Source organism: Sinocyclocheilus anshuiensis, unplaced genomic scaffold, assembly GCF_001515605.1.
Source record: "Sinocyclocheilus anshuiensis isolate Anshui unplaced genomic scaffold, SAMN03320099.WGS_v1.1 scaffold958, whole genome shotgun sequence".
NCBI lineage: Eukaryota > Metazoa > Chordata > Actinopteri > Cypriniformes > Cyprinidae > Sinocyclocheilus > Sinocyclocheilus anshuiensis.
The window spans coordinates 590532-615634 of NW_015539929.1; the positions used below are offsets into that span (position 1 = coordinate 590532).

The following is a 25103-nucleotide window of genomic DNA, read 5'->3' on the forward strand; positions in this document are numbered from 1 at the left end:
GCCACCCTGCTTTCCAAGATATCGGCATCGGCTGTCAAAAACCACATATCGGTCGACCACTAGTAATGACTCAATGAATTGATCAAATGAACTGAGAATAGCAAAATATACTTAAAATAAACTATAATAATAACAACGAAAATGCTGACCAAAAACAAGATTTAGTTGTGACATTACCAGGACTTGGGTTCTCCAAAGTGAAGGTAGTTGATGCTGTAGAGATCCATGTCCTCTGTGTGCCAGGCGAACGTGCTCTTCCACATCCCGAAATAAAGATATGGAGTGTTGACTCCTTTGATTGTGATTCCACTCTCTCTCTCCACCGTGTCCAAAATAGTGTTCAGACGGCCAATATTCCACTCCGTCACGTCCTGTATACAGTCACATATATATCTGTAATCACTGTATAGCACTATTATCACACTGTAAACAATGGGTGTAACTGAAACATAATAGTAAAAAATATTCCATGAATATAAAAGGGCAGATTACTCACTGGATCGTAGAGGGTTCCACTGATATCTGCCCCATATAGTGGTGGATTGAATGTTAAATTCTTCCAATATTTCCTCTCTAGTTCATCAAATTCAGCATATCTGGGATTACAGAACCTGCAGTCGAGTTAGAGAACCTTTTTATTATGGTGACAGTCATGCATCAACTTCATGTATCTCAGAGTGAAAAAGAATATACAATGAGCAATAATGTCAATGGATTTACTTTTATGCATCAAGAAAAGTAGGTTAGCTTATTATTGGATAATATTATGTTTCTCTGTTCAATCAGACTTACACTACCATTCAAAAGTTTGGGGTCAGAACTTTTTTGAATTAGCACTTTTGAAAGAAATGAATACTTTCAAGGATGCATTAAATGATCAAATTATATTTGTCAAAAAAGGTTTCTGGTATAAATGTATATGCTGTTCTTTTGAACTTTCTATTAATTAAAGAATCTTGAAAAAAAAAAATATATCACCATTTTCACAAAAATGGCCCTGTTTACAACACTGATAATGATCAGAAAAGTTTCTTGAGCAGCAAATCAGCATATTAGAATGATTTCTGAAGATCATGTGACACTGAAGACTGGAATAATGATGCTGAAAATTCAGCTTTGCATAACAAGAATTAATTATAGTTTAAATATATCACAATAAAAATCATTTATTTTAAGTAATAATAAAATTGTACAATATTACAGTTTTTCCTGTATTTTTTTATTAAATGAAAGCAGACCCAAAACTTCTGAATAGCAATGTAGTTTTATCAGCAAAAAAGAAACAGTCACGCCAAAGGTGGAGAATGTTCGTATTACTTAAAATAATTTGCATTTATTAATCCTGCATAATAACACCAGGAATATTTATTAAGAAGTCTTTAAAGAATCCTTTGCTGCTCACTTGTCTGTGTTGGCAGTTTTGCGAAACTCGCGGACGGTCATCGGCTTCTTCTGGATGTTGTACTGAGTGAAGAGACCTGATTGGCCAGTGACCACCTGTTGAATCGGTGCGGGAATCACCAGGTCATCAATGTCATCGTATGTGCGCCGGGGCTTCCAGTCCTTTGGTGGCACCACCTGACAAACAAGCACATCAGTGAGCCATGCACACCTACAATGATCATCCACAACAACCAAAAAAAGCCTCTCACAGCAATTTGAGCTGAATACATTTTATACACTGACCTTAGCCATCCCGGCTCTGTGAGCCCCCTGCGACTCCATATATGCAATGTATCTGTTGAAGTCTTTGAACTCCTCTTTTGTGGGATGAAAGGTCATGATCCTGGTGGCAGGACTCTGGGAGCTTTGAGAGACCGAGTCCGAAGCCATTCTGCTACTTGGACTGTAAGAGAAACAGGAAGATGAAGATTTCAGCAACAAACACATCAACAAAACTAAATACGTAACACATCACCTAACCAACTAGTAAACTCCACATGTAAACCACCACTACTAGGCAAGACCGGTTTAGTTATAACACATATTCTTGCTCATTTAAAGTGATTCAAAATATTTGCATAACAAGAAAAAGATTTAAAAAAAAATACTTATTTAAGAAAACAATAAAAAGCTATATTTAATTATTACTTAAAAATCTAAAAAATATATAATAATAAATTTTCATAAATAATTATACATTTCTTACATTTAATTATAAACATTTTTAACATCATATTTAAATATAATTATAACCAATAAATAGCAGGTGTCCTCGCCAGAATCCCAGATAACCAATAATAATAAAAAATAAGGGCAGAACAAGTATAAATATTCCAACCTGAACTACATACAAACAAATATTCAGTAAACACCAAGAAAAAAGTTGATTAGAGGACACTGATCACGTTTATATTGATGTAAACATGAAATAACACAACAAAATAACGTGTGACAGCTGACAACATGCTCTTTGACTACTGACAGAAATACATTTTTAATTAGAAGCATTTTAATTAAATTAACATTATATGACAAACCACATGCAACTTTATATACAGAAATACACTCACTGCACTATTTTATTCAAGCACACACTATATAATAAAACATTAAGCCACCGTAGTGTTTCAGATTATGAATGTAGAAGCACCTGTAAACTCACACTAGCATGCTAGCGGACGTTCGCCTGATAAACACATCATATCTGACCATTCAGAGTGTTTAATGATAAAAGCATCATATTTATAAATCTGTCATGATCTCATCACGAGGTTCTGCTCAGGACCACTGAAAGTTTTGACCGCGAAATCTCTCAAACTCGCCTCAAAACAACAACAACAAACACGCTGACGGCTAAAGGCGCTCAAATGAACACAAACGTACTCCTGTCACACACACACACACCGCTTCAGCGCAACACACACACGCTCATATCCATTCACACGCTGTAATTAACGGCTTGTTGTAGTGTATAACTGTGTTATTACATGAATTATTGATCCGCTCCAAACTTTGATGAGCATGGTGGCTAACTACTGTAAACACGACATTCACACACTAAAACACGCATGAAATCACTCCACACACACACAAACACCCGATCATACGTGTCAGGAGAGGACGAGAGGAGTTAACTCACGGGTGCCGCGGGCGCAGCTGACAGGTGTTGAGGGCGCAACTCAGAGAAACGGCGCAGAAAAAGACGATCGCAGATCAGACATGTCCTCCATTAGAGTGCAGCGCAACTGCGCATGCGCACACACTGTTGACAAAGATGGAAGAAGGCGTTCCCCTGCGCGCGCCTCCTAATCGACTCACTCCGCATGAACCCTATGGGGCCATATAGATAGTATGGAAAATTCTCTCCATTTGAACCTTATGAGGCCATAGAATATGGATTGTAGATATATAATCTACACATGCTCCACATGCCATATATGATATAGATGCACAATCATATAGGAAAGGAAAAGATAGATTATATAGCCTAGGTATTTTTGTATAAATCAATCTATATTATTGGCTATATGGATTATGGGGTCATAAAGGTATAGAATAAACAAATAAAATGGATTAATGTAACACAAACTTCATTTAAGTCTTATGATGTTTTTATAGCACGTATATAACCTTATAGATATTGATTAGGCGATAGATAATGTAGATCAATTGTATTTGTATATATTACTATGCATCCTAATGGGACCCTTTCCATGCATCTCATATAGTTACATATTTAAAACAAAAAAAAAACTTAACTTGCAGCATGATGTACCTACTGGCCTATGGTGTTTATGAATGTTTTATACATAAAAATGTAACCCTATATATATATCATATACAAAGCATAGACTTATGAAATAGTCTGAACATGCATATGTTTCAAATATTATACAGAACCACATGTATGAGTATATAGTATATGAATGTTTTATAGATTATTTGTATAGATAACTCTGTATGCATCATGTAGTCATATCATTGTTTATAATATAGATTATACAATATTGATTATCCGTGTAGGCTAAACAGTTGTGTATACTGTAAATTATAAAGATTATATATCTGACTCTATACATCTCACCTGACTCATTAAATCCACATGCAACCATTTAGATGTGGTACACTGTATAAATATATAACTATAGACTTATCTGTATATCCCATATCATAGATCATCGTAGAGCCATGCATATATAGATTATATAGATAATAGACATTATTTATAAAACTGATATAAATATATAAATTCAATATACATGTTACTTGTGCAAAAACATACAGTAATGCCTCTGTGCAATTTACTACATGATTTTGCATCTTTAATATCGAAAATAAATTTGAAATGACTATGGCCTGTTTTTTATTTTAACCTTTGGACAAATTGTTGGTTTTCAGACCACCTGTTAAAAATGTGCAACTAAATTATCTGTGTATCTCCAGCAATAAACAAAGACATTGATTGTTGTCTGCAAACTGGTAATTAGGCTTAATTATTTGTTAATTGTTAATCTACAATGGGAAACAACATCTCTGACCTCAGACCAAAGGGACAATTTGTGCCTAATTAGTGAGATAATTAGCTTCCAAAAGAATTAGTAAACTTTGCTGTCCGGTCGCTGAGATTTTTGGAGGAGGACTAATGTCTCCAGGTGTTCCAGAACTAATGAATCATGTAGAACAGGGAGAATCCAGTTCACATGCCTTCACATTAAACTGCAATGGCCGGTGGGCTGACTAGCCTTGGCTGCGCAGCTCTGGATTTCTGGCAAGGACACAAACACACTGGAGAGGGACCAGCCATCTGTTCCCGGGAAATGTGCTGAAAGAACCGAGATACAGCAGCGAAATCCACACAATAAACATGTACAAAACCCAATGAAGCATTTTATTAACACATATTTCTCTCCTTTTTATTAACAAATAGAAAACAGACCGCCTGTACAACAGATTGAATGCCGTTTTGTCTCTATGCGAACACAAAGTCAAATGATTTCTCCCCGTGTCCGCATTTTTCATCTTACTTTGTGCTCAGGCCATAGGAGGAAAGAAACACTTGAGTATGCACATATTTTCAGTCTGATGATGCTGTCGCGACGTTACGGGAGATTTGTCTTTACGAGCCACAGTGAGAAATGATCGGATGGCCATTAATAATACCACACGTGGAGAGTCCCAGCCTCAGCCGTCTGTTTTCTGCCGCAGACTTTCCCCACTTCAGCTGCTGGTCTGAGCGAATGACGGATGGCCGTGGTTCTACTGGAGGTACGTAACGGCTGTACATGTGTGTGTGTGTGCAGGTCTGTCGGGTCGAGGCCTGACCTTTGACCTCAGCTGACCCGGCATGGGATAAAGACTTTGCTGTGGCAGCAGGAACACCATTTCTCTTGTCTTTCTTTCACTCGAGAATGGAGGGTTTCCAGAAAGTGTCTGTTTACTGCTATTCAGAGCAGAACGGCTCTGAACGCGTTCTCTCGTTTCATTGGTTTATTCAGTGTCCTTAACGACGGCAGGTTCATTAAGCTCACTAACTCGGGTGTAAGCATTTCATCTCTTTTATACTTGATTATACTGTTTTAGAAAGTATCAGGAGGTGAAAAGGTTGTTTTAATTGTATATTTTATAAAAGTTCCCCTTTTCCCACCAAATAAAAGTAGATCATTAAAATATAATAATGATAAAAAGTAAGAAATCATCAGCAGCTCTGAGTACACCTCTTATAATATTAGTAACCTGGGTCATGTGAAAATACATGTCCACATGTGCTAAAAATAACTGAACATATATACGAAAAAATTATAAAGGAATAATAATAAAAGAAAAAAATAAGAATAAAAAGAACCCCTTAGATATGCAATGATCAGCACAAATGATACAAATATTGTATTTTCTGACAGATATACCAATCGTAATGATGATACAATAATAATAATGATAATAAAAACAATGGTGGATGATGTTGATCGATATGAAAATGAAATGATCGTAATCATAAAGCAGTAAGGTAATACAGAGACAGGAGCTGAGCATTAGAGACCAGAAGGAAGCGTTTGTTGCTGTTTTCAGAAGAGGAACAGGATTGCGCTGAAGTTCCAGTGATTTCTCCTCTCTTCTGATTTGCCGTTTCTCTCTCTCTCTCTCCCTCCAGCAGTGGTGACTGAATAGGTAGGATGATTATGGCTCAGAAACAAGTGGCGGCTCTCCGTTCTGAGGCATTCTGGGAGTAGTTACGTTGCATAGTGATCGAAGCTGCCAAGGTACTCCAGAGCTGCTCTGTAGCACAGCTGGTACTGGTCCTGCACACACAGTTAAAACACGCATGACTAAAACACCCTGAACTAATGCTTTGCCTAAAAATGAAAAGTCTGATTTGGAGGAAATGACGACAGGTGAACTACTGCTGGGGTGTCAGGTTTACCTCGGTCTGTACCATGGCAGGTCTCTGCGTGCGGAGCGTTTTTATGGTCTGGAACATGTCCACCACCCCTTCATACCTCATCCGCTCCAGAACAATACTTAAAGTGATGAAGACCCCTGTTCTGCCCACACCAGCACTGAGACAGAGAGAGACAGACAGCAGTTCAGCACACATACTGTACACACAACATCTAGAGGTCAAATGTTTGGGGTCGATAAAATTTGTTTCAAATAAGTCTCTTCTGTTCACCAAAGCCGCCTTTATTAACTGATCAAAAATATAGTAAAACTGTAATATTGTAAAATATTTGTACAAATTAAAATAGCTGTTTTCTATTTGAATATATTGTAAAATGTAATTTATTCCTATGATGAAAAGCTGAATTTTCCTAACCCATCATTACTCCAGTCTTCAGTGTCTTTGCTGCTCAAGAAGCATGCTGAAAACAGTTGGGCTGTTTTTTGTTGAAACCTTGATCAGTTTTATTTTTGTTTTAATTCAATTTTATTTTTTGATTAATAGAAATTTCAAAAGAACAGCATGCATAATAGAAATCTTTTATAACACTATAAATGTCTTTACTGTAACTTTTGATCAACTGAATGCATCCTTGCTGAATAAAAGTATTCATTTCTTGGTCACACTTTATTTTAGGGTCCAGTTCCCATGGTTAACTAACTATTAACTACTTTTGCCTCAGTAAACTCCTAATTACTGTAGTTGTTAAGTTGAGGTATTGGGTAGAATTAGGGATGTAGAATATGGTCATGCAGAATATGTGCTTTATGAGTACTAATAAACAGCCTATATGCTAGTAATATGCATGCTAATAAGCAGCTAGTTCATAGTGAGAACTGGTTCCTATACTAAAGCGTTACCAATTTCTTTTGGGGAAAAAAAAAAATCTTTCTGACCCTACACTTTTAAACTGTCATGTACAGATACAAAGTCGGCTTTGGGATACAGTCAGTAAAATCTTAGACTGAGACATTTTTAATATAGATTTACAACAGTTTGAATATTCAATATATCAGCCAGTGCTACTACAATCACACACTACATGCTCTGCTGCGCTCGTTCATTCTGCTTCTCACCTGCAGTGAACAGTAATTGGTCCATCCTGACCAAACTGCTCCTTGGTTTTGTGGACTTGGCCAATGAAATCAATAAAGCCCTCTCCTGTCTTTGGCACGCCTTGTTCTGGCTAATCGGTGAACTGAAACTGACGGATCGTCCTAGACTGGCCATCCTGAGAGAGAATGAGAGTGTGATTTAAAGACACAGCACAGCTGAAGTCATGCGGTCACGTCTGATCGACTCACTCTGGCGTCTGTGACTTTAAACTCCCGTAGGATGTACTGCGGCATGTTGTATTCAGCCATGGGGTCCACGACGAAGTACTGGTAGCGTGCAGATCTCTCTGCAGGCCAGTACTGATGACACTTCTCCTGTGGAGCCAAACACTTGATTATAAGAGCAGCTCACACTTGGCTCAATTGCTTTGTCCAAAACCCAACGTTATTTTTATTTTTCATTTTTCGCCTTTTGTCTCTGTGGTGTAATGCACAGAATGACAGCCTGAGGCCAGCATACAACCAGCTGATTTTCAGCATCATTAACATTTCATTAGTCATTCGAGAATCAGAGTATTTTTTGTAACAATTGCAGCAGAGTATTCAGACATTTTCCTGCATCCACATTGCATGTTTATTTGATTATTATTATTTGATACACTTAAATCAGTCCCTCCAGGGTTTTGCGATCATGCAGTTGCAATAATGAATGCAAATATAACCAGGGTTCTCATTATTTGCAGCAGCTTGCATTTTTGCATTAGTTTTCCTTTTAGAGAATCAATAGTAGCTAATCAAAATCTATAAATCTGAGCCCAAACAAATTGATCAATGTGTGTTGAACTGCCAAACCACAAATGATTTCAGTAATTATGCACAAAGTCATTTACAGTAACAGTATTATATAGTATTGAGCAGTGTTAAATAATGATGGTAATGGTAGGTTTTTAATGCAAAACCATGCAAAAGTTGCTGCAAATATCACCACAATTTTTTTGAGAAAAGCTGCAGCAAATTCAGTGACTCTGGGATGCAAAATTAGAAAAAAAAATCTAGTGAAATCCTGATGGGACTGTTGAATGATTCATAAAAAAAGAAAGCAGATCCATGTAAATCTTCTACTCATTAAAGTTGCACATGAACATATATTTTCCATGACCTTGAATAGACTAACAGGCAATCACACACAAAAAGTTACTTCATGAGCTGCATTATAATTCAGTCTACTATTACAACTGTTTCTTTGTGCAGTTCTCCTCTTCATATTTCTGTAAACTTCACGCTTTGCTGCTAAAAAGCAAAAGCGTTGCAATGTGTGACATGGAATCAAAGATTTAAACAGCTGAATGTGTTTTGAGCAGAGCTGCCCTTAAAGCGTTTTATTTTAACAGCATTGATACACATAATTTTTGTTAATATATAGTTTTTAAATATGTCTATATACAGTAGTTTTTATTACATTTTAGTTTTCAAGTTTTAGACTTTTTAATTTAGAATTTAGAAACTAAATGAAAATTAGAAATGTTGCCTTGGCAGCTAGCTGAAAAATAAAAAATAAAATATTTTTCTATTTTATTTTATGCCAAGTAATGAAAATGTTTTTATGGTTTTAGTTTCAGTTAATGAAAATAACCCTGCCTTAAAGTCGACAGGACATTAAAGATGAACAACATTTCACAATCCAATCAATTCCCAATGGATGCAATCAAGAGCTGCCCTACATTTTGCCCTTTTGAAGATCTTGTTTCACTCACATTACAGAAGTAAAATGGGTTTCAAAGAGCCATTCATATTGACTTTGTTCACTGTGCAGGAATGTGAGAATCTGGCACAGTGACAATGGCGTGGACTCACCCGTCCCATCTCTCTGAGCTTCGTCAGCATCACCACGATGGTGGAGTTGTGCTCCCAAAGCATCCTCCAGAAGTCCTCTGTGGTTTCAGAGAGAGGACCTTGTGTGGCGATATATGCCTTCTGCTGCCTGCAGGAACAACACAAGAAGATACAGCTTAAAAACACAAGAATCTAGACAGAATGCTAATGAACAGCTCTCTCCAGGAGTGACGTGGGAAGATTGAGGGAAGAGAGATTCCTCTAGTCTAACAGCAGGAGGCGCTGCTGCTCCGTCACTGTGATCATAAATGCACAACACAGACTGACCAGAAGATAAAGCTGCAGTAAGAGAGAGAGAGAGAGAGAGAGAGAGAGGAAACACCAGACAGTGAAGGAGGAAGAGAGTGTGAGACGGGTGAGAAAGACGCTGGGTGTGGAGGATGAGACAGAGAGACAGAGCTCTAGATCACTCTGACTGCATCACGCTCATGCTGGTGTCCTGCTGTGAGATCCCGAGGTCTCTGCTGAAGGGTTTTTTGAGATAAACTGAGCAAATGCATTTCTGACGTGGTTGAACAAGGGCAGGAAATGTCTAATCTGAATTTAGCAGCCTCATTCTCTTTCAGTGATTTTATTAGTGCAGGACTCTGAGTAACTGTACTGCCGCTTAAATCTATCTGTCTATCTATCTATCTAGACTGCATGACCTTAACACCTTCAAACTTTTGGCCAGGCTTTCTCAAGTCAACATCAAAATTGAACTTTTAATCCTTTTTTTATGACATCGTGGTGGGGTGATAATGTTGTGAATACCTCTTATATTGAAATCCTAAATTAATGTCCAATGTCTTGGACTACATACAATATCTTACATCACTGCTTATTTGCATAAAATGTAGCTTCCTTAGACACACCCATATTGTCAATGATCTGTGACTCTCACTGACTTCAGCACATTTGGTCACTGTATGAGTGAACGCATCTTCACGCAGGGCACACACACACACACACACACACACACACACACACACACACTGAAAGCTTATCAAGCTAAAAGCATGTGAAAGCCCTTCTCCCTCTGTCCTTCATTACAAACACGATTACTGCCAATTACGCTGTTTACACTTCAGTACGGCGGCAGATGCAGTGGGAGCTCTTTGATTGGCTGTTAATTTGATTAAGGGCCAATAATGAGTCCAGATTCTTGACACACCGCCGCCCCTCCGCCTCACATGACCCTCAGCAGCAGCAAAGGAAGTGCTTGATTCAGGATGTTAGTAAAGGACTATTCATATGAAGCACTGATAGTTGCAGTATATGTTCACTGTGGCAGAAAGTTGCACTGAATCAATGATTCTCAGAGACTATAGTCACAGCAGACCACATAGATACTGTCTTAGGTAATGCAATTTTAATATCCATTTTTTCCAGTTTTTCATTCAAAGGAAATTCTTCAATAAAGTGTTTTCAACGCACAATCCATCGAACAGACTACTGCAAAAAGAAGAGATATGAAAAGTAATTGCTTACAAAATAAGCATGTCTTTAACATGAACACTATTCATACTAAATGAATCCTACACACTCTGAAATACTTAATCCTGATTGGTCAGTCGCAGCATTCTGATGCCATGCTTCTATAATGAGTGCTGAACTGTCTAATTAGCAGTGTCGTCATTCTTCTAAACTTCTCATTTTGTGGTCCAAAGAATTAAGGATAAAGTCAAATGATAAGACATAATGACATGACGATTCATAAATAGTAACAGAACCAGGCATGTGGTCAGCTAAAAAGAATGTAAAAATAAATGTTATTATAAAAAATCATATAAAAATTGTTTTTATTTTATTATTATTTAAATTATAAAAATTAAATCAAATAAATATTACTACTGCGGTGATAACACTGAACTGTAACATAAATAAAAGTAGGTATTTATTATTATTATCATTTAAAATAATAATAATAAATATTTTTATTTTCTTATTATTTAAATATTAAAAATGAAAAAAAATTCCAATAAAGAAACGTTACTATTATTGAATATTAATATTGTATTGTAAAATAAAAAAACAAGTATTTATTATTATTTATTTAATTTTATTTTATAGAACAATAATATTTATTCCTAACTACTGCACTTCTCATTATAATTGGTTGGTGTGTGATGCATTTTCAAAGGCACGTTATAAGTGTCCCAAACTCACAGCACTGGTGAAGATTTCATGTGGAGCAGCATTTACCGTTAACCGAGACACTGAAAACAGTGAATCATGAGCCACTCGCGCATAAATGAACACAGTGTCGTGCTTCACTCTGAAACGCACACACAGCTCATCAGACTACATATTTATATAATTAATTCACAGCCTTTAACATTCATATTTCAGGTCGGAAGATAAATCTGTATCAATTTGGAAAAATATCAATGCTAGGAATGTTATTGGTGGAATTATGCCTTAACTCTGTGTCTGAGCGGTGGGCTTGACTCAAACCCACTGCAGTCTGAACGTTTATCTGTGCGTCTGTGATGGATTGAGCTCTTCATGGAGGCCGGACTCATCGTGACGGGTAATCCCTTTTTTTTGTGCGCTGAACTGTGTGCATCACCTGTCAGCTCGGGGCCACAGGGCCACGCCGATTCCCCAGTGCTGATAGCGCTCCAGTTATGGACAGTCCTGCCAATAAGAACAATTTGTCCTGACAACTAGCAGCACAAAGGCAGTAGACACGCAGACGCAGACTTCCGAGATGGGCCATGACTCTGAGCTGTCACATCCAGCAGGAGTCAAAGAGACGGGGGACAGTGACGGAGAGACTCGCTGCCGTTCGTGGCAGCAGCACCTCTTCAGAAGAACACGCCATCTTTCATCCGATTTCTCCAGAGTCTGATTCACAGTTGGTCTCAATTGGTTCTCAGATCTCTGTTTACGACTTCAGGCAAAATTCTGAATAAGATCTGGCTCCCTTTCACTTCACGAGTGAGTTTGAATCAAGTTAGCCGCACTACAGGATGGTGAACTGAAATGACAGGAAGTGGAATTTACTGAATTGCAATCGCAAACCCTGATTCACATACCTGTATCCATCGATGAAGCTGGAGTTAATGTAGTCGGACCCCTCCACCCCTCTGATTGGCTGCAGACACACACGGCTGGACTCGAAGGGCATAATGTTGACCAGTCGGTTCTTGAATTTGTTGCACGGCAGACTAGCGCTGATGAATCTAGAGGTGTGTGCTTTAGAGTTGGCCAGTTTCTGCAGTGAAAAAAGACACAGAACACATTCATATTGCTCTGAAATCGTGAAACAGAATAATACACACCACTAATCAAAGGTTGAAAAAAGAAAGGATGCATTAAATTGGTCAACACTGACAGTAAAGACATTTATAATGTTACAAAAGATGGAGTTTTACATAAATACTGTTCTCTTCATCAAAATGATGACGGTTTCCACAAAAATATGAAGCAGCACAACTGTTTTCAACACTGATAATAATATTGAGCAGCAAATCAGCATATTAGAATGATTTCTGAAGATCATGTGACACTGAAGACTGGAGTAATGATGCTGAAAATTCAGCTTTGATCACAGGAATATATTAGATCTTAATATTAAAAATAACAAAAATTAAATTGCAATAATATTACAGAATATTAAAATATTAGATCAAATAAATGCAGCCTTAGTGAGCAGAAAAAGCTTCTTTCAAAAACACTCGCTGAGGACAATTAATAGGATGACATTTTAGCCTTTCAGACATTAGCATACTGTCATTTTCTTTTTGTGAGTTTTGAATAAATATTCCATAAAATATGTTTCTTTTAAATATCAGCTTTTTGTGTGCATCTTATTTGGCATCATTATACTGTATAATAATCCATTCTAGATATTACATTCAGCACTGGTCATTAATTAAAAGGAATGCTCTGAGTTCAATAGTTAAGCTCAAGTTCAATATTCATGGCATAATGTTGATTACCACACTGAAACTCTAAAGCGTTTTTTTCCATCGTCAACATTTGACATCTTTCTTTGGGGAGAATGAGGTGTTTTGAGTGGCTTTGTTCTAAACCTTCAAATGATACATGCTCTTTGAATCTCAGCATGTCAGCAAGATGCATCATGGGAAAAACAGCCCATTAAAATCATTCATGTTGTGCAGGGAAAGCCAAATGTGTTTCCACACAGCTCTGACTGCACTGGCCCTTCAGAATCACACCATTCTTATCCGCTGGTGAAACAACATCAAGCATTAAAACCTGATTACATCCTCGGCGGATCTATAATGATCCTGCATGTAAAGCAGCTCTGAGCCTCATCATCCGGGCTGTGGAGCGTCTCTGAGGACATGTTAAAGGAGTGTTTGCATGCATGCAGCAGCTGTAGCTCTCACCACAGTCACAGATACGGCCTGTCAGCTTCTCCATCAGCACCAACTTACTGTTTAAGCAGTTAAAATGTGCACTTTTGCTTTGGTAAAATTTCAGCGTGCATGTCTTTTCTCTTTCAACAGCAGTTTTTCTTGTTGTTGTTCTAGTGTAGCATTACTGAAAATGAAATGAAGCTTAACCATTATAGATGAGAATCATAAAGAAATTACTAATTCAGATTCAGATTCTACATAATCATTCCAGTTCCGTTAACAAAATGAGAAATGTTTTTGAATAAACACTTGTTCTTGATTCCTAATCAGTGTTATTTTAGTGTTATTTATTTACTATTATATTGTTTATTAATATTTGAATGAGCTTTTTATGGTAACACTTTACAATAAGGTTTCATTTGTTTACATTAGTTAACTATATTAGTTAACAAGAACAATACTTATATAGCATTTATTAATCTTAGTTATTAGTAATTGTGTTATGTGCATTCATTCATTCGTTCGTTCATTCATTCAGTTTTAGTTTTTATTTATTTCCAGTTAATTTAATAATCAACATTATTACGTTTACTTAACTTGAGCTTAACTTGAAGCATTCCCTATATTTCATTACCAATGACCAGTGCTGATTCTTATACCTAGTAATTTAAATGCTTGAGCTTAAACGTATTTCAGTCATGATAATTAACATTTATGAAGCACTTATAATTTAGTTTGTTATCATCCAATATTTATATTTCAGTTTATTCCAGCTGTATTTCTATTAACAAAACAGTTTTAGTTAACAACATTAACCCTGTTCCCAACTCCAAAAATGAGGCAAGATAAATATATTTTGCATGCTAATCAGACGTTTTAACAAGCAACAAGGCATAGCTTTGTCATTTGGTTCCATAGAGCTGTACACTAAACATCAAACACGTTCTGATCGGCTGTGATTTTGTGCCTTCATGCTGTGTTTTGCTTTCAGTGAGAAGAGAAAAACTGACACAGGAACCCTGTTGTGTCGTGGCAGGTTAGGATGAAGTCTGTGTGTGTTTTCTGACCTTAAACTCCAGTTCCATGGCGGTGATGGTGTCTCCTGGTGACACCTGCGTGAGTTTCTGGATGTGTGTGTACAGGCTCCGCGCGGGGACCTCTGTGTTCCCGCAGGTGGCGGCCTCCAGCAGGGCCTCGTGGATGAAGATATACTGATCTTCCGTCTGCACCATGTAGTTCCTCTGAGCACGCATGCAGGTCACGTGACCGTAGATATCCACCGACTTCTCGTGCTTCATCCGCTCCAGCATGGCCTCTATTACGATAAAACAGCCTGTCCGACCCACGCCAGCGCTGCCATGGGAAACACAGATGTAGACTGAACTCACAGACACACGTGCATGTTAATAGATATGTGAGCAGGCATCATGCTCTACCTGCAGTGCACCACCATGGGTCCGGCGTCAGGTGGGTTACAGGCCTTGACCCTGCGTAGAAAGGCTAAAATTGGCGTGGGGTATTCGGGAACGCCGTGATCCGGCCAGGCCATGAACTGGAACTGCCGAACTTCCCGTTTCTCACTTGACCCATTCTGTTTCAAGACATTTAAAGAGATACAGTCAAACCAAAATTTATTCAGACACCTTCAACATTTCTCACATTATATCACAGTTTATTCGCTATAGTTTAGAAAATGGTAATAAAATATGACAAGAACTCAGAGTTAAACTGTGTCAGAACAAATTCATCTTGATAATGTCAGATAACTTTGATAGAAAGGTATGGAATGAATTACAATCAACCAAAAATTATTCAGCTGTTAAATTTATGTATACAATTAGATAATACCAATTTAGGTCAACCAATTATCAAGCAATGCTTAATTCTGTTCAGTCTGTGGTGTAAAACGGTATCTATCTATCTATCTATCTATCTATCTATCTATCTATCTGTTGGAATTGTCATGTGATGTGCATAAACTATGTAAGTTAAATATATTGTAAAATATAATACGTTAAATATAAATGTACAGTCATTATTTAATCTACTATAAAAGCCTATATAATTGTTATAAAATCCTTTTCTAATTAAACATGTTTTTGAAAATGTTGCTAGTATCATAGTATCCTAGCAGACTGTAAGTTACCAAGAGGCAGATTTGTCTTCTACTGTTAATTAAATTTGGAACTTTTTCCATCTTCATTTATTCAGATCTGCTGTGCAACATCTCAACATCACAGAAAGACATTTTCAGCATTAATGAGCAGAAGCTTTAGTCATTTGTGTGAATGCAGCATATCTGACTGTTTAAAAAAATGTGTCAAACATAAATCAAAATGAACACCTAAAACTTATTTTCTGGTTGTTTTGTGTATAAGGTTTTCATTACATTATATTTTTCAACAGAATACAATATAAATCAAATAATTTCTGACTGCTGATACAATCAAAAACAAAAGAAAAAACTAAATATATATCAGTTACATCATCTATAAACTGCCACACACAGACCTTATAGAAAGCGAAGGTCCTGACGCTGTAGGTGGCTAACTCCACTGTATCCAGCATGGACACCTGAATCATGCCGTATGTCTCTGTTCCACGGCTCGGCCAGTACTGATCACACTTCACCTGCAATCACAGACACACAAACATCACACATCAGGGACCATAAGAGCACAGGAGACGGGTGAGAGGAGGCCAGCTGAAGCTGAAGCAGATGGGGGCATCACGCACCACAGACCGGCCAGAACTGTGGCTGAACCTCCGGCTCTGATAACACACACGGGTCACATACTGTGAACACACACACACACACACACACTGAGCACAGAGGGCTGTGTGAGTAATGGCCGGCAGGTCTGGGGTTGAGATGCATTAGCGTGACCCATCTGGGCTTCCGTAAACACTGCTGTCCTTCCTCAACAAAGAACAGGTACAATCTGTGCACTTCTTCAAGCTAATGAATAAATATGGCTGATTAACCCAACTGCCAGAATTTTTTGCATCTTTAAAGTGAACAAAGTCTTTTTTTAATTTTCCCAATTGAGGATGTTCCTGATGTCCCATTCATCAAACCTTTCATTTGAATTAAAGAAGGAAATAAAGGCAATTCCTATTGTGGAATGAATATCATCCTGTTTCTACTCACGATGCACAGTATATTTGTGACAATAGAGCACAGCAAGTGCAACTGTGTATTACAGTGTTTGTCTACAGTATATTCAAACATTTGAATGACTTCAAGCACATATTCTAGATTGAAACTTTGCAGAAAAACAAATAAATAAATACACAAATAAAATTACATTTGTATAGTACTGATCTACAATATTGGCCACCATATCAAAAAAGTATGATAATTATTATTATAATTTTTGGTAACACTTTCCATTTGTTAATTATAGTTAACTATTTTAGTAAACATTAACAACAATGAAAAACACTTCCAAAGCATTTATTAATCTCAGTTAATGTTGATTTGCCAATACATTATTTAAAAGTCTTGAGCTAAAATGGACAATAAAATGGAAAATCTATCTATCTATCTATCTATCTATCTATCTATCTATCTATATGTACTGTATCTCATCAATTGATATTATACAGAAAATTATAATATAATCATGAATCGTGAGGTACATAATTCCACTAGAAAGCTTGCGTTGAATCACATTCATGTATATTGAGATTGACCATGTGGAGGAAAAACAGAATGACCATCTGGTCACACGGCAGGTGAGGGAACATGTGATGCCTCCCTCTCTCACAAACACACATGAACACACATCACTTCCTGTTCAACAGTCCTATGAGGACACTTATGCTCACTTCCTGTCCTATGTCATTCACAGACAGGGCACGTGTTTGCATGTGTCCCCGAGGCTTTTGGGATATTATCTGACATCCTAGAAATTCAAAAATGAAATCTCTGTCATCATTTGCTGTGATCTTTATAGTGATTAATGGTCTTTATAAATTCCAATTTTGAACTGTTCCTTTAGATTGTTTATTTAATTCCATATAAAGCCCAATACACTCTCCTGACAGATGTTGATCTCTTGTCATCACAAAACCCATTTCTCTCTTTGGGGCAGGAACCAGACAACACGAGGTGAGGAGTAAAATCTCACCCTGCTCTTCTCCTCCAGTCTGGTCATCATGACGATAGTGCTGGTCCTCTGCTCCCACACCATCCTCCAGAAGTCACTGAACGTCTCGGGCAGAGGACCCTGAGTGGCGATGTAGGCGTTCTGCTTGCGGTAGCCGTCAATGTAGTTTCCATTGATGTAGTCGCTCCCCGGTACACCTGCGGTTCAGCAGTGCAGTGTTAACACACAACGCAGGGCTGAGAACTGAGCGCTCATTGTACTGATGGCCTTGGTAAGCCCACGTGGAATCTGCAGACTTTTATTATTTATTTTCGAGTTATATTTTAAAATATATTAAACAGCATTGAAAGTACCTTGAAATTATCCAAAATATTTAATAAGCAGGCATGATTTAGACTTAATGGCCTTTCACAGAATTCAGTAGGCGCAGATTCTGTGCAGAACTGGTCATTGCTGAATGACTCTTCATTTTGACGTCAAGCTAAAAACACTACTGTTTAAAAGTGTGAGGTCAGTAAGATGCTTTTTAAAGAAATTAATACTTTTATTCAGCAAGGATGCATTAAATTGACCAAAAGTGACAGTGAAGACATTTATAATGTTACAAAAGATTTCTATTTCATATAAATGCTGTTCTTTTGAACATTCTAGAATCTTGAAAAAATGCATCATGAAACATATTCGGCAGCACAACTGTTTTCAACATTGATAATAATCAGAAATGTTTCTTGAACACCAAATCAGCATATTAGAATAATTTCTGAAGAATCATGTGACACTGAAGACTGGAGTAATGATGCTGAAAATTCAGCTTTGATCACTGGAATCAATTAGATTTTACCATCTATTCACATAGAAAATAGTGATTTTAAATGGTAATATTTCGAAGAGACTCAAAAAAGCATTAAAAAAGCATTAAAAAAATCTCACTGACCTCAAACATTCTGATCTACTACTATAAGAAACTACTATAAGTACGTGTGTTTTTGGACTCACCATCAATGGGGGTCAGCACGACTCTGGAGTGATCGTAAGCGATGACGTTTGCATAGCGGTTCTTGGGCTTGTTGACCTCCAGGTTGGAGTTTTCCCAGGTGAACTGCTGGCTGGGGTCAACAGACTGCAGAACAGAAAGACAAAACATGAGAAAGTTTGTTAGAAAGCTTGACCAACATCACTGACAGAAAAAGGAAGACAACAGACACATTTAACCTTTGAAATGATCCAGTTCGAATACTAAACATCACATGAGAAGGAGAAAAAGTTAATAATTCGTTCATATCATTCAAATCCTCTGCAGACTGTTTTCCAGCAGGTTTCCTAAATACGCGCTCATCTGTCATTGCTTGCCCGTTATTTAGTCCTGCCACCAATCTTACGCCACTGGTTGAGCCAAACCACGACATGTCTACTCATGAAAACCTATTTTACTCTAACGTGATTTAGTGAAACAGGATATTCAATAAGAAAAGAAGATACAGGGAAACAGTATAATTTAATGAGGGAACTGACTGGAAGCTCATATGACAGGTGACTAGAGGGAAGAGGTTTAAAAAATAAGAGGGTTTGGTGACATCAGCTAAAAACTGAAGTCATTCAGAGGTGGCGCAAGCTTCATTTCAACTTGATGAAAGTTTACAAAGCCATGGAATAATGTGTACCAATGAATCATTCATAATAAGATGAGTCTGGCACAGCAGGAACTGATGCTGCAAAACCTAGCAGATGCACCACACTGTGAATCTCTACCTTGACCTGCCCACGATCACAGAGCCGGAATCGGCCCACGCTTTAGAGACCTGCCTAATCCAGCCCTGCTGTTACCATAGCGATGAGATAATGGGTCAGAGGGTGAGGTTCAGACGTCTGCTCTCTAGTCTCCCTGCATCACATTACTGCAGCTCTGAGACGCTGCGTTCTAGCAATTATGATAAACAAAACATATCAACTATATGAAACATAATAATACCATTCAAAAGTTCGGGGAGGGTTGATATAAATCTTATGCTTGCTAAGGTTGCATTTATTTGACCAAAAATACAGTAAAAACTGTAATATTGTGAAATATTATTACATTTTAAATGACCTGTTTTCTATGTGAATATATGTTCAAATGTAATTTATTCCTGTGATGCAAAGCTGAATTTTCAGCATCATTACTCCAGTATTCAGCGTCACATTATTCTTCAGAAATCATTCTAATATGCTGATTTGCTGCTCAAGAAACATTTCTGATTATTAGCAATGTTGAAAACTACTGCATATTTTTGCAAATTTTTCATGATTCTTTGATGAATGAAAAGTTCAAAGAAACAGCACTGATTTGAAACAGACATCTTTTTATAACATTATAGATGTCTTCAATGTCACTTTTGATCAGTTTAATGCATCCTTGCTGAATAAAAGTATTAATTTCTTTAAAAAAAAAAACGTGAGATGCGAATGCTCTTAAATGATGGTGGATGGTGACATGTACAGTTCATTCTAAGGGCAATGTGATATTCTTCTAGATGTATATGGAATGAAGAGCAACCAAAGGCTGATCTTCTGTCTACTAACAGATGGATTATGAAGAACCATAAATGAATAATCAATAATCACTACACATCTGCCATATTTCAAATGATTGTATGTCAGCTTAATCTGTCTAACAGCACAGTGTATTTTTATTTGATTGTGTGCATTTGTTTGTGGTTATGTACGATTATGTGTTTGCGATGAGGATTGTATTGATCTCTGGCAAAGGCTGCATCAGTGCATTTAAAATAAACACACACAAGCCTTATGTGTTTTCTGTATTTCATATCTTAACATTGTTAACCTGACACAGTAATATTCACAAGAAGAAATCTGGAAATTTGGAGGCCAAAACACAACACAATCACAGCTAATCAGAAGAGTGTGTGACAAGTTCTGTCACTTTGTTCGCACTTTAGATAAAACACAACTTCTATTTCATGGACTTGCATGACACCTCTCCAGATGGCACTGATGGATTTGTCATATTATATTAATGGTTCTCTGCATCCACCATCAATCAGTTCTTTCTCATATATATGTGATAGTCAATATACATGAGGAGCAGTACTTCAGACCAATGGGTTTATGGTGTGAATATAACATAACTCTGACCTACAGTATGTTAAGTCTCCAGAGCAATGAAACAGCAACATCTGAGCAATAAAATATTCATCTGAATAGCACTTAATAGTGTCTCTCTGTCACATTATATAGTGAAATATTCTCTCTCGTCTCTGTCTACTATATGGGTGGCTATTCGTGTCTTATTCAGGAACACATTTCTTATTAAGTGGTCTTCTGTTTTTTTCCCTGCTAAAAACATCATAGGTTTTAATTCAGGTGTATGTATGATCTGAGGATGTGTTGTCCTCGTGTGCTGCTAGCTCTGTCCTGATCTGCGGTTGCTCTCCATTATAAAAGAAGGATAAATATAGCAGAGTACTTTTTAAAAATGTCTCTAGAAGTGAAATACATTCACAAAGTTAATATTAATGTACCAAAAAGCTTCGATGAGCTCGACTGAAGATCTGCTGGACATTTTCTTTATCTGGTAGCTCTCTGTTTTATTTAAATCTGTTGTACTGAGTACAGTATCATCATGGCCACAGGCAATGTGGTTGTGCTGTTACTACACAACCTGCCCACAAACACACAAAAAGCTTTATGGTCTTCGTTTATGATATTCCTAGTTTAAGAACAAGTTTTAACATAAAAAAAATGTTTAATTCTGCATCTTTATACCATCATGAGCAGATCATGGTCAGTCTAATGTAAACAAAAACTCATATAAAAATGTTTACACAAATAAAATCAAGCTGTTTAAATAATAATAAAAAAAGTTTTACATATACACTACCATACAAAAATCTTGGGTTGGTAATTTTTTTCAAATGTTTTTGAAAGAAGTCTCTTGTGCCCATCTAAGCTGCATTTATTTGATTAAAAGTACAGTGAAAACAATAATATTGTGAAATGTTCTTTTGTCATATATGTTAAAATGTAATTTATTACTATTAGCAAAGCTGAATTTTTCAGCATCATTACATCATTCAAAAGAATAGCATTTATTTGAAACAGGAATATTTCTTAAAATTATACATGTCCTTATTGTAAGTTTTGATCAATTTAATGCTTCCTTGCTGAATAAAAGTATTGATTTATTTAAAAAAAAACTTTTGAATTGTAGTGTATATGAAATAAAATGCATGCTGTACTCAGTTAGGAGGACATTCCCACAGATGACAGGCTCACACTGATCTATCTCTATCTTATTATTTACCTACAGATATAGTACTTTCTCTCCATTTTTGTACACAGTTCCCTCACCATAAGCCTGTCTTTATCTGTTTATCCTGTTAGCTTCTTTTGTATTGCAGTTTAATGTGAGCCATTTGGTGTTTGATTAGATCACTGTTGCTCCCTCGGTATTTGATGTCTATATTAAGGTCTTGATTGTTTAAGTACTCAGAAGAGCTGCTCAAAGTACAATAACAATTCAAGCAGGCAGCAGAGTCCTGCCCCTTCCCCAAACACACACACGCACACACACACACACACACACACACTGCAGGATTAGCTGTCTAATAAAGCAGGTGACTCTCACACTCATTACACTCCTAATAGAGTCGTTTCCCAGCTTTAATTTCAAGCTCTGGCGATCTGGGTACTGCCTGAGATGCTGATGTGACCGTGTGTGTGTGCGTGTGTGTGGACTATCTGTAAATCCATGTGTAACTTGTAGTATTATGAAGATGCACAAGTTCTTAGTGTCATTGCAGCACATTTGAGTAATGCAGAGCAGTACTTGCTGAACATGAGATGTTGAAGAGTTCACATTCATACAATCTTTCTGAGATTGTACGGTGAACACATTTAGCTGTTTGTCTGTGATGGCGTAGTCACAGCATCAGACAGTCGGACACAGGCCATCCGCTGACTTTCTGAACAATTCTGCACACAAAAATGTCAACATCTGTCTCAAAATGAGCTCTTTCTATATGTTTGGCTGGCTTTATGCAATTTCTTGCAGTAGTTGGGGTTCATCAGTCCAACAAAGGTCATATTTTAATGCAATAAGCGCTTCTGACAAAATAACAAATCACTGGATTTTTCAGTTAATTGCCAATTTCTTCAGTGTTTCAGTGATCAAGTTGGTTTATTATTGTGGTTTCAGCTATTTTGAATAGATCTGCCCCTAACTAATGTAAAGCATAAAAAGTGTGGTTGGTAGCTTTACATGCTGTTCAGATGGGAGGTTTTCTAAAGAGAAACCAAAATCAAATGTCTGGCCAAACTAGCAATGGAAGAACTCAATTTACTTTCACGTCTCATGACTGTTATTAACATGACTGTTATTATATTTGTTAATGTTTTTGAAAGAAGTCTCTTTTGCTCACCAAGGATGCATTTATTTGATCAAAAATACAGTAAAAATAGTAATGTTGTGAAATATTACTAAAATTTAAAATAGCTGTTTTCTATGTGAATATATGTTAAACTGTAATTGATTGCTGTGATCAAAGCTGAATTTCAGCATCATTACTCCAGTCTTCAGTGTTTCTTCAAAAATCATTCTAATATGCTGATTTTCTGCTCAAGAAACTTTTCTGATTATAATCAATATTGAGAACAGTTGTGCTGCCGAATATTTTTGTGGAAACTGTGATACATTTTACTTTTCGGGATTCTTTGATGAACAGAAAGTTCTAAAGAACAGCATTTATTTGAAACAGAAATCTTTTGTAACATTACAAATGTATTTACTGTTACTTTTGATCAATTCAACGCATTCTTGCTGAATAAAAGTATTAATTTCTTACTGACACCAAACTTTTGAATGGTTAGTGATATGATTAACACAGTTAAATGAAACAGACCTTCTTCTCAAACCTTATAAACAGTAACTTAAACAACACTCGCACTCTTTTTGCTGCTGTTGAGAGACTAGCACCCCCCACCCCACCCCCAAGTCAGATTCCCAGTGAAATGCTCTCCGACAGCAAATGCAATGCGTTTGCTTCCTTCTTTTCTGAGAAGATCAATAATATCAGAAAGGCGATTAGCACATCCTCAAGTTATGCAGAGGTCAGACAGATTCGACCGCAATTTCAAAAAGAAGTTACTATGTCTGTTTTTGAAGCAACTGATAGCAACATTTTGGAAGAAATAGTACAGCACCTTAAGTCAACCTGCTATCTTGACACACTTCCCACATATTTTTTTTTCAAAAGTGTGCTTAACTGTTTAGAAGCAGATCTCTTAGAAGTGGTGAACGCCTCACTTCTTTCTGGAAATTTTCCAAACTCCCTGAAAACTGGAGTTGTTAAGCCCCTTCTGAAAAAGAGCAATCTTGATAACACCATATTGAGCAATTATAGACCAATATCAAATCTTCCTTTTATAGGCAAGATTATTGAAAAGGTAGTTTTTAATCAGCTGAACAAATACCTAAACTCAAAAGGATACCTGGACAATTTTCAATCTGGTTTCCGACAGCATCACAGCATAGAGACAGCGCTCATTAAGATAATAAATGATATTCGCTTAAATTCTGATTCTGGCAAAATATCAGTGCTGGTACTACTAAATTTTAGTGCTGCGTTTGACACTGTCGATCATAACATACTCCTAGAGAGACTGGAAAACTGGGTCAGGCTTTCTGGGATGGTACTCAATTGGTTCAGGTCATACTTAGAAGGGAGAGGTTATTATGTGAGTATAGGAGAGCATAAGTCTAAGTGGACGTCCATGACATGCGGAGTCCCACAAGGCTCAATTCTTGCACCGCTCTTGTTTAGCCTGTAAATGCTCCCACTAAGTCAAATAATGAGAAAGAACCAAGTTGCCTATCACAGCTATGCTGATGATACCCAGATATACCTAACCTTATCGCCAAATGACTACAGCCCCGTTGACTCCCTCTGCCAATGCATTGATGAGTTGGAGTTGGAACAGTTGGATGTGCCAAAACTTTCTTTAGTTAAACAAGGAGAAAACTGAAGTCATTACATTTGGAAACAAAGATGAAGTTCTCAAGGTGAATGCATACCTTGACTCTAGGGGTTTGACAACTAAAAATCAAGTCAAGAATCTTGGTGTGATTCTGGAGACAGACCTTAGTTTCAGTAGTCATGTCAAAGCAGTAACTAAATCAGCATGCTATCATCTCAAAAACATTGCAAGAATTAGATGTTTGTTTCCAGTCAAGACTTCAAGAGAAACTTGTTCATGCCTTTATCACAAGCAGGGTGGACTTTTGTAATGGCCTCCTCACCGGCCTTCCCAAGAAGACCATTAGACAGCTGCAGCTCATCCAGAATGCTGCTGCCAGAAT

General features: G+C 37.1%; 2 protein-coding genes across 7 annotated transcripts in view; both read right to left on the minus strand.

Annotated features, from left to right (window-relative positions):
* Positions 1-3195, minus strand: part of kdm4aa (lysine (K)-specific demethylase 4A, genome duplicate a) — a 19733-nt gene extending 16538 nt beyond the window's left edge. For all 6 annotated transcript variants that reach the window (XM_016483877.1, XM_016483878.1, XM_016483881.1 and 3 more), the window contains exons 1-5: positions 3083-3195; positions 1687-1846; positions 1403-1578; positions 497-611; positions 178-371 (exon numbers count right to left, since the gene is read on the minus strand). In XM_016483877.1, coding sequence (XP_016339363.1) covers positions 178-371; positions 497-611; positions 1403-1578; positions 1687-1833 — 632 coding nt within the window. In that variant the 5' untranslated portion in view covers positions 1834-1846; positions 3083-3195. The remainder of the gene's footprint in view (positions 1-177; positions 372-496; positions 612-1402; positions 1579-1686; positions 1847-3082) is intronic.
* A 1639-nt stretch (positions 3196-4834) lies between these two features.
* ptprfa (protein tyrosine phosphatase receptor type Fa) overlaps positions 4835-25103 on the minus strand; it is a 210893-nt gene continuing 190624 nt past the window's right edge. Inside the window, exons 26-36 of the mRNA XM_016483884.1 lie at positions 18746-18869; positions 17771-17946; positions 16149-16268; positions 15074-15228; positions 14705-14990; positions 12348-12526; positions 9289-9415; positions 7684-7809; positions 7456-7610; positions 6362-6497; positions 4835-6239 (exon numbers count right to left, since the gene is read on the minus strand). Coding sequence (XP_016339370.1) covers positions 7566-7610; positions 7684-7809; positions 9289-9415; positions 12348-12526; positions 14705-14990; positions 15074-15228; positions 16149-16268; positions 17771-17946; positions 18746-18869 — 1338 coding nt within the window. The 3' untranslated portion in view covers positions 4835-6239; positions 6362-6497; positions 7456-7565. The remainder of the gene's footprint in view (positions 6240-6361; positions 6498-7455; positions 7611-7683; positions 7810-9288; positions 9416-12347; positions 12527-14704; positions 14991-15073; positions 15229-16148; positions 16269-17770; positions 17947-18745; positions 18870-25103) is intronic.